The 10,695-nt window shown below is 31.6% G+C and overlaps 1 protein-coding gene and 1 long non-coding RNA gene across 3 annotated transcripts; one reads left to right on the top strand and one right to left on the bottom strand.

Moving 5' to 3' along the window:
• The first annotated feature begins 122 nt into the window (after positions 1-122).
• Positions 123-1,531, top strand: LOC115238974. The gene is made up of 3 exons (XR_003884571.1): positions 123-137; positions 441-1,208; positions 1,521-1,531. It is a non-coding gene; the product is annotated as an uncharacterized LOC115238974 (long non-coding RNA).
• Positions 1,532-4,434: 2,903 nt separating this feature from the next.
• LOC115238970 (ITG-like peptide) lies at positions 4,435-10,676 on the bottom strand. Of its 2 annotated transcripts, XM_029813225.1 has the most exons (7): positions 10,509-10,639; positions 9,936-10,044; positions 8,620-8,812; positions 6,828-6,948; positions 6,529-6,678; positions 6,337-6,425; positions 4,435-6,031 (listed from the first exon to the last, which is right to left on the bottom strand). In XM_029813225.1, exons 3-7 carry the CDS (start codon positions 8,779-8,781, stop codon positions 5,888-5,890), a joined length of 666 nt encoding a protein of 221 aa, XP_029669085.1. In that variant the 5' UTR covers positions 8,782-8,812; positions 9,936-10,044; positions 10,509-10,639; the 3' UTR covers positions 4,435-5,887. The 2 variants fall into 2 exon arrangements, with proteins under 2 accessions (XP_029669085.1, XP_029669084.1); XM_029813224.1 differs by lacking the exon at positions 9,936-10,044 and having other exon boundaries at positions 10,509-10,676.
• Positions 10,677-10,695: the final 19 nt, after the last annotated feature.

The raw sequence follows: 10,695 nt of genomic DNA, 5'->3' as shown, positions 1-10,695 counted from the left end.
GGAAGAACGTTAGTGTTTGAATTTGCAGTCATCTTCAGATCACGGTTCGGTGAAGACGTGCTCCGTACTTTGCAGTTTCAACATTTTACTTTTTTGTTATAATTTTGAAGAGGCAACGAGCATATTACATCTAAAAGGTATTTTACGTATTCACGAATCGCTATAAAAAGTAGAGATGCGTCTAAAAGTATTATTGACATAGAAAGAATTGCGTTTTATGAGATTATGGATTCGATCAAACCAAAGGCAGCGTCACAACCGTTAAATTCTTTTTTACTCCTTTTGATTTCTATCAGATTATTTTAATTTTTACGAAAAGCAAACAAAAAATGAAAATATGGAAGATATAATTGACATTCTCAAAATCGAACAATGTTTTTATATATTTGTATGATTTAAATATTAGTTTAATTTTTATTGATTCTCTTTTCTTTTTACAGAATTTCTTATCTGATCGGTTGTCTATCGGAGCGTCACAAAAAAACAACAAGATGGTAAGTACGAAAATATATATTTTAAAGAAAAAATATTGCAAATTTTGTGGACTGGAATAATATAAACTCGCGAGAGAATATCGATCATATATGAACGCATATTCGAGGAGAAAACACTTGATAGCCAGAAGGAGTGACAGAGAAATATATTCAGTTTATTTCATATGCACCATCATGTATTTCACATTTAGCTATTAGAACTCTTTTTTTAAATATTGTAATTTTGAACGATACATTTACATATACGTCATACACATAAAGTTTTACGCTGGGATTAATTCTTACGACAGAGGTACTTTCGACTCAAGGCCAAGTGGCCAAATTTCCCTTAAAACCTGTGATAGCTCGTACATATGTATGTATCTATTCGTTACCACATCATGTTCCGTGTTTTGCGAACATGCGTTCGAACTTTCTTACAAGGCAAAGAGTCTTACAGGCTATGATATGTATTTTTTGTGTGCAGTTCATAACATTTCAACCGTTTCCTTAGCCCGACTAAGAGAAAAGAGATATTCTCACAGCAGAAACAGAGATTTTCGATAAAATGTATATATAAAGTTATATAATATCAAGCACATACACACACACACATATTTACGGAATAATATAAACCAATATATATATAAAATATTTTCAGACAATTGGGATATATTGTTTTACGTCTAAAGAGAAGATACAATATAATACAAACGTATATATATATATATATAGGTCTCTCATGTACGTAGGCGCCTACATAGTTGCAGATCGATATATATATATATATATATATATATATATATATGCACACATATAAATAATAATTAAAATTGATTACAACATAATCGACCATCGATTCATAGTTGCAAATAATTTTACATTCATAATTTCAGAACAAAAATTTCAGAAGAAAAGAATCGCGCTTGAAAAATCGATAAAAGATTATTATCAAGCGCGCGAATTTATTCGAACATTATATACGATATAACAGAACGGATATGTGTGTGTATATGTGTGTGTTTGTGTATATATGTTATTTTATAGATATATATATACGCCTCGAGAAAATATACGAATATTGTGTAAATATATAGAGCTTAGATATACATATGGATCAAAGATAAAAATATAATTTCAATAAGGTAATATATATATATTTATATCTCGTAGTTAACATTCATATTTAGAACTCTCTTAAATGCATTAGGCATTTCGCATGATATGTTTTGAGTTTCCTTACACAGGTAGATTAACGTTTTGGGAAGTACTCGAGAACTCTAGTAGATAATTGATTGATAATATCAATCAGAGATTCTCTTTAAGGGACTCTCTTGACGATCACATAGCACCACCAGTCGCGTAAAAAGCGAGGATTTGCTGAGAGTTTTTCCTTCTCAATAATAAGACAGAGATGACAGGTACTCTACGCATACTGGAATTAGAGCATTGTTGTTGTTATTTGCTATTGTTGTTGTTGTTGTATGCGAACATGATTTCAAAGAACGCTTAACACTGCGTCTCCCACGATTATGCTTAAAACGTCGTGCAATCGATCTTTCAAACGATTATTATTTAACATTGCGCTTTTTCAAACGATGTTATAACGATTAATATTATAACAAATTTCCACCGAATAATATTTCACATAGCCACAGACTATATATATTGTGTATTTCATTCATGTATTACGATTTCATTAATATTAGTACAGCTAGTAGAGCGATTTCCACGAGATTATTACGCGATAGAGCGATTTCCGCGATTAATACTGAACAGAGCGATTTCCGCGATCTTCTTTTTAATAGTTTCTCTTCTTTAAATATTCATTCGGGATTTTCTTTTTTTAAACGAACAATATATGCACACTTATATTGTTTTTACTAAGAGTTAACGTCTTTCTTTCTTTGTTTTATCATATATATATTTATATATCTAACACTATATATCTCTGAATATAAGCTAGCGAAGCAAAACTTCTCCCTCTTTGATATGTATCTTTTACAGTGTAATCCTCCTACATTTTAAAATGTCTCGTTTTGCAACTCCACGATACGATTTACATTACGAATACATATACATACCGACAGAGTATGTGTGTGTGTGTGAAGTTCTTTTTGGAGAGGAGAATAAGGATAAATGTGTCCGATATAGTCGAGTAAACGTCTAAATACGATTTTTAAGGGTAAACTTGAAACATCGACCGAATTACAAGATATTTTGCGCCTTTTTCAGCTCTTCCCCCTGTAGAAAATACTTCTCCGCCATTGAGACTGTCCGAACGACACTTCGCGTTTCGTTCGCTAGACGATCGTTTGTAAAATGAAAAAAAAAGAGAACAAATACTTCTCGATCTGTGCGTTTGAATAATTAGCAGGCCGTCCAATAGCGGATTTATAAATAACGAGATTTCTTAGGATCTGTTAAAAAGATTCAACTGGCTTCACGGATTCTCAAATTGTTCTGCTAATTTATAACTGTGTTTTATATATTTGGAATGTTCATTTTTTAGCAATACGATTGCTATATGTTTTCAAAATTGAAAATATTATTTCCTTAGAGATATGTTATTTCCAATTGTGTACATTTGTTTTTATTTGGACCTTAAATCCGCTATTGTGTTTCTCTTGTTACATCCTGCAAGACTGGCTGGCATCCGCGGACTCGTTGGGATCTCTCGATCTCCAACTAAAAATATAACGATCACATAGCACCACCAGTCGCGTAAAAAGCGAGGATTTGCTGAGAGTTTTTCCTTCTCAATAATAAGACAGAGATGACAGGTACTCTACGCATACTGGAATTAGAGCATTGTTGTTGTTATTTGCTATTGTTGTTGTTGTTGTTGTATGCGAACGTGATTTCAAAGAACGCTTAACACTGCGTCTCCCACGATTATGCTTAAAACGTCGTGCAATCGATCTTTCAAACGATTATTATTTAACATTGCGCTTTTTCAAACGATGTTATAACGATTAATATTATAACAAATTTCCACCGAATAATATTTCACATAGCCACAGACTATATATATTGTGTATTTCATTCATGTATTACGATTTCATTAATATTAGTACAGCTAGTAGAGCGATTTCCACGAGATTATTACGCGATAGAGCGATTTCCGCGATTAATACTGAACAGAGCGATTTCCGCGATCTTCTTTTTAATAGTTTCTCTTCTTTAAATATTCATTCGGGATTTTCTTTTTTTAAACGAACAATATATGCACACTTATATTGTTTTTACTAAGAGTTAACGTCTTTCTTTCTTTGTTTTATCATATATATATTTATATATCTAACACTATATATCTCTGAATATAAGCTAGCGAAGCAAAACTTCTCCCTCTTTGATATGTATCTTTTACAGTGTAATCCTCCTACATTTTAAAATGTCTCGTTTTGCAACTCCACGATACGATTTACATTACGAATACATATACATACCGACAGAGTATGTGTGTGTGTGTGAAGTTCTTTTTGGAGAGGAGAATAAGGATAAATGTGTCCGATATAGTCGAGTAAACGTCTAAATACGATTTTTAAGGGTAAACTTGAAACATCGACCGAATTACAAGATATTTTGCGCCTTTTTCAGCTCTTCCCCCTGTAGAAAATACTTCTCCGCCATTGAGACTGTCCGAACGACACTTCGCGTTTCGTTCGCTAGACGATCGTTTGTAAAATGAAAAAAAAAGAGAACAAATACTTCTCGATCTGTGCGTTTGAATAATTAGCAGGCCGTCCAATAGCGGATTTATAAATAACGAGATTTCTTAGGATCTGTTAAAAAGATTCAACTGGCTTCACGGATTCTCAAATTGTTCTGCTAATTTATAACTGTGTTTTATATATTTGGAATGTTCATTTTTTAGCAATACGATTGCTATATGTTTTCAAAATTGAAAATATTATTTCCTTAGAGATATGTTATTTCCAATTGTGTACATTTGTTTTTATTTGGACCTTAAATCCGCTATTGTGTTTCTCTTGTTACATCCTGCAAGACTGGCTGGCATCCGCGGACTCGTTGGGATCTCTCGATCTCCAACTAAAAATATAAGTCACGACTTGCAATGCATTGACGATATTTCTATTTCTTTTAGCTGCATTTTATCCATCTTGTTATTCTGTCAAATATTTGTGACAATTTATTGTGATAATATTTTACACATGAAATGACACAGATGTTCAAAGAATTTTCACAAAACAAGTTCACAAGACGTTTCAAGATTTAGAATTAATTTTGGAGTTCACGATATTTTTTACATATTTATTTTGTCATTTTAATATAATATACGTTAATGTAGAAGCGCATGGAAAGTTGTTTTTTTTTTTTGTTATATAAAGGAACTATATTAAAGTCATATAGAATGTGTATACAAAATTTACATAGAGAAAATTATTTCTGTGTTAATATGTCATTTATTTTTGAAATATATTCTAAAATAAATTCTAACTTTGCGACACGTATCATGCAACGAACGTGTATAAAAATGCAGCTAAAAGGTATAGATCCGATGCATCGTGTAACTCGAATAACACTATCGTTTGCGGTATCGATATTGAAATTTCTCGTTGAGAAAAACCTCATTTGCGATGCAACAACATCGTTGTATCAGCAGTCGTTGAAGACACATATATCATTTTATTTCGGAATTTTCGAAACATAGACTTCGATCAACACACATTCTGTAGATTAGAGCGTAATAAGAATATCGTTGATTAACAGAATAAAATAATCAATGTTGATACCGCGACGATAATGAAAACTCTTCACTTCTTCGTTTGTGCACGCCTCTCTCTTTATTCTCATTTATTATATTCTTATCTCTATAACCATATATGATTTATATCACGGACAATTAAGTGATTCACTAATCTCTTACTACAATCCAAAAGGAAAGCTCAACCGGTAGACCGGTAGATAAATCGTCTAATGGAACTTCTCTCGAACGTCCCGTATATACTTTACCTCTAATCATTAAGAAACATCTTTGTCGTACGGCGCTCTTATTCATCAGCGCGTTCTTTCTTAACACAACTATGCTAGCGTGTCTCTTATTCTTAGAGAGACCTACGAGACGGGTTAATATGATATGTGTTATAGGTGTTTTCAGTCGCGCTATATACTCGAAAAAGAAACAATCCCAAAGTAACACCTCCCCGAGTAACATTTAGTTTTTTTATTTTTGCCGCATGATTTTCTTACGCTACTGTCATACTTCCCAATGTATCGTTGGCGTGGAGGAAAGTCGGGACTATAGGAAGGAGATCGAGATAATGTCGAGTCGACAAACTTAGATCTAGGTATCATCTCACAACGACTAAAGGAGGATTTGATTTTTTTTTGTAACTTATCTTATATTGTATACGTCACCTCCGTCACGTATTGCCAAGTACGACGAACGTTTAGGCGAACGGCATCCGCTTGAACAGACGGTTGCCCTGTCCAGTGATTCGTTTCTCTCCAGAGGTGTACTGGATCGCGGACTTTATTTGATCTGTCGCTACCGGACCGATACAGACTAGAGGATCCTTGAAGTACGAGCAAACCTGTCGAAATATTTTTTGATTATTAAGAGAGATTATTTGAAAAAGTGGTATTAAGAAAAATTTTATTTTTAGTAGGCTTTAATGAATCAATGTAATAAGATATTTATATTTTATCTTACATACATACACAGAGAAAATCGAGGATGACTACGTAAAAATAAAAACTATATATTTTTTTTTAATAGACAACGATTTTTGAAAAGCTCCGCTAATAGTCTATAGAAAAGAGTAAATTTTTTGGATAAATTTTTTAAAGATATATGCAATCATGTTTTACAATTCAAACAATAGATATATTCCATTACCTTCCTAGGAGTTTGCCGGTGTCGTCTTTGTAATTGACAGCATAGTCCACGACTGATATCGCACTCGCTTGACATAACGCACTCCTCATCTGTAACAAATACATTATTTATTGATGAAATTTATTTATAATCTTACGCAGCATTATATTTTTTTTTATATTTTGCAAATATAAAATATGCTTGTGAACGCACTGTATAATTTGTTCGAAGTGGTCGGTGGTTGACACGATTTCGTTTCTCGTCCAGATATTTCGGCGCACATTAAGCCGGTTTCGCAATCGCTATCCCGTCTGCAGAGCTCGCCTTGTTTCATACCAAAATCGTAGACACATGTTCCAGTAACTGGAATATCATGCTCATGATTATTTTTATCGATAATATGGGAGATCGTATGAGAAATAATGTCTTTATTATTTTTAATTATATTCTAGAAAATCTAATTAATTTGTAACGAATTATTAGAAATTTTTATTAGAGTTGTCTTTATTTACCTCCATCGAAATTCACGCAAATGGAACCTGAACAACAGTGATCATTATACACGCATTTCCTGTCATAGCAAGGTTCTTCCGTAGGTTCGATTCCCTCTCCATATATGCCGCTATATCCTTCCTGAGAAGAAGGAAAGTGATTGCTTTATTTAAAATATATCTTTTTTTATGATTTTTTAAATTTATTATTTAGAATTGCAAATATTCAAGACTAAATATTAAAATCGCATTTTCTATAAAATATTTTATTATTCTTTATTATTGATTTATAATACATATACTATATTATTTATTAAAGATTGAAAAAGAGATGGTAAAAAAAATTTATTTCATTTTATATTAATGTTTATTAAATGTAAGATATCCTAAAAATTCAGGTAGAAAAGAGAAACTTGATTCGATATTTATCGAGAACTCTATAAATTAAAATTAATAATAATAATTGAATAATATTAAACACGGATATGTAGTTAAGAATTTTGTATGCAAGATCCAAGTGTTGCAACGTAATCTGCGAGTAGCTTTTTTTTTTCGCTGATTCTTGTTTACTTAATCATCAATTTCGAGGTCGTATTACTATCGTATTACTCACTCATATTTGTATAATTTCATGTAATCGATGTTTATTATGTGATGCGTTTCTCTTCCACAGAAAAGTCAAATATGATTTAAATGATAAATACTCGACTAGTTCACGGATTTATTTACATAAACTTGTTTGATTATACTTTGCACATTGTTCAAATAATTACACATTGCTAGCAAAATAATTATAAATCGATTTTAATATAATAATTTTGCGTTTATTAATAAGAAGAATCTCGTTAGCACGGGCTTGCTAATTATGCGACGAAGAAGATTATCTTATGTAAATAAGTAAAGATATAAATCGAGCGATATGTACGGATATTCTGGAGCTCTCGAATATAACCGAGGAACGGTTATAGTTTTATTTATTTATCACGTAGTTGAAACGCAGTAAAAGTTTTTACAGTAGCAGTAATTTCGCACGTATCGCGCTGCGAAGGTAATTCCATTCAATCTCCGGATCGCAATCTTGAAGTTAATTCACAGATGAAGAAAAATGGGAAATAAACGGGGCCACAGGAGAGTTCTTCTTGCAAGTTTATGCAAGTGCAAGTGCACGCGGATAGAAAATGAAAAATCGATTGTACGTGACCCATACTGCGTGTTACTATTTAAATCAAATGATAGGATGTATAATTGACGTCTAAAAAAATCAAAAGGGAGTCTAAAGTTCTAGATTTTATATTTCCAACGTTAAAATATAACGTTTAAAATATATCTAAAGATTCTTTAAAATTTGTATAGTTTAAACAAAGAAGAAAATTTAAAAATCTACTGTTTTTTTATTTTTTTTTAAATTTTGTAATTATATTTTAAAGTAAACATTTGCGCCCTCAAAAACCACACTTGGCTCTTTTTGCCATTATTCCGATAGTGTCTTTCTTTTTATATCATTTTTTTTACCGATCCGGAAATCTGGACTTTTACCTTTGATGTTTAAACGTTATAAAGAGAAGTCCAAAAAATTCATCTAATTTTTTAAATATTTTTTAAACATATTTTAAACGTTGAAAATAAAAATCTAGAAAACCTTTCAGATTTTCTTTTAGATTTTGCCGGTTTTAATAAAAAAAATAGATTTAAAAAACGTTTAAAAGATTAATTCGAAAGATTTTACGGAACACATTTTAAATGTTTTTAAGATGAAATACAGAAAAATCGCGCGGGGTAATTTCTTACAAGAAAGATATGTATTTCTAGATACCTGTAATAGCCCAGGACGATTTAGGTAGCCCCCGTGACCGCCGTAGCCGAGGTTAGAGAGCATCTCAGGACTAAAGCGGTTAAAGAGACCACCCCATGCCTCGACACCGATGTATGCCGTGTTTGCTACAAGCACTAGCGTTATCGCCGCACATACCTTCATATTGTTGGAGATATATTAATCTTCGGGCACTCTGTAATCATTCGAGGGAGAAAGAATGTTCATTACGTTAAATGTTTGAACTGAATATATTAAGGATTTGCAGTATAATTAAACGTTATTAAAAAGTGAATCTTAATTCATTATCCATTATTATGCAGATATTTCATTATACTTGAAAATATAATTATTCTAAAATGAGGAGTAAATCTCTCTTTTTGTTTGAAATTTCTTATGTTATAACTTCTAAACATGTAATATTTATTTTAGCGTAACAAATCTTATTTGGAGTTTATTTCTTAATTTTGTATAAGAAAGAATCTTATCTTTTTATTATCTAATTTTTTTTTGCTTGTTTGAAAATATGATAGCAGTAGCATAGCAATCTAAAATTAGATTTGTCTAGAAGATTCTACATGATTGCATTTGCAATGCAATGATCAGTCCAGCGATTAAAAATTTTAATTATATAATATAATTATATAATAATTATATTTCTTTAGAATAAAATGTGTAGTATAACTTTTAGATTAAATACTTTTGAAATTATTTTAAGAACAGAATATCCGAAATCGGGCGAAAAAACAGATTCGTTAATCCGTTTGAATTGCAACCAATTTTGCACGGTCATCTCTTTTTCGTACTTCTTATGAACATATTTTATTTTTGTTTATCCCTGACTGTTTTTGCTGTAAGCAGTGATCCGTAAGACGCGGCTAGCCGTTAACATCGAACCCCTTTTTACGTTGGTTTATCATATCAGATGTCGATGATGCAACGCTATCTTTTCGCGATTGCTAATACGTGGTTTTATAACATAAAAGCGATAAGAGCACTCTTTATACAATTCATCGATGTCATTATTATTTAAATTTTCGATTTACTGTTGATAGGATATCGTGGCTCAGATGTTGCGTGTTATTCTACGCTACAATGTTAATTAAGTAATTAATATTTGAATACGAGAACAATCGATTGCACTTGTTCAATATTCAAAATGATAATCATAATATAACATTATTTAGTAAATATATATGCATAATTGTTTTATACGTTTTATCATAGAACAGGAAATTAAATGCTCCGATATTAAATTGCTTGTAAAAGATTGAAAAATATAACAAGTTTTTTTCATATTCTGGTCAAGGACAAATTACAATTTATGATAGCTTCGTGTAAGATATGAGTCATGTTGGATCAATCCTAGCAATAACTTTGTATATACGATCGATTATTCTTCTTTCTTCGATCTTGTTTCTTTTTCATCTGCAAATGAAATTTTTTCATAGCATTTATACATGCTATTTAATCGGGTTGTAGATAAAACAGTAATCAATGAATTTAATATAAATTTTACTTAACTTAATTCAAATATTCAGGTTTTCAAATGGACTAAATCATCTTTTGTGTCAAACTAATTAAATTGTATAGAAATAGAAATATTTTTAAATTCTATTTTAACTTTGACTCTATAAGACAATTAATTGAACCCTATTTTTTATTCTATATTATACTCTATTTTTTGTTATATCTTAATATTATGATAACTGTGTATGCTTTATTCATGAAAGATGAGTTGAGGACATTTTAACGTCAAGGACAAGTTTTGAGGAGCGTAACGTATAGAGAGCACTATGGCGAAACACACAACGTTTAACAGTATCATGACATTCTAAACGTTTAAAGCATTTTTTCTATTATTAAATTTAAGCCAATTATAATTTACTTACAACACGTTCTTGCACCCTCAGCTCGTCTGGAACGCCTTGCACCTCAGCCGGGCAGGATCGGCCAGCACTCGATAGATAGGTTCCGCACAGGATCAACAAGTCTTCGATGGAGTGTACTGGAGGACTGAGTCCGTGTCGCGCTCGCTTCGGCAATCTATACTTCTACGTCGTTCCGGTTGCCGTCAGA

The sequence above is a fragment of the Formica exsecta genome, unplaced genomic scaffold (assembly GCF_003651465.1).
Source record: "Formica exsecta isolate Colony F162 unplaced genomic scaffold, ASM365146v1 scaffold363, whole genome shotgun sequence".
Lineage (NCBI taxonomy): Eukaryota > Metazoa > Arthropoda > Insecta > Hymenoptera > Formicidae > Formica > Formica exsecta.
Note: the sequence above shows the minus strand (reverse complement) of the source record. Positions and strands in the feature narration are given on the sequence as shown.

Coding starts and splice junctions, on each gene's coding strand:
- LOC115238970 (XM_029813224.1), bottom strand. CDS start 8,781: ATGAAGGTATGTGCGGCGATAACGCTAGTGCTTGTAGCAAACACGGCA. Junction 6,426..6,528: donor CACTTCGAACAAATTATACA/GTGCGTTCACAA, acceptor TATTTGTTACAG/ATGAGGAGTGCGTTATGTCA. Junction 6,032..6,336: donor ACCGGCAAACTCCTAGGAAG/GTAATGGAATAT, acceptor ATATTTCGACAG/GTTTGCTCGTACTTCAAGGA.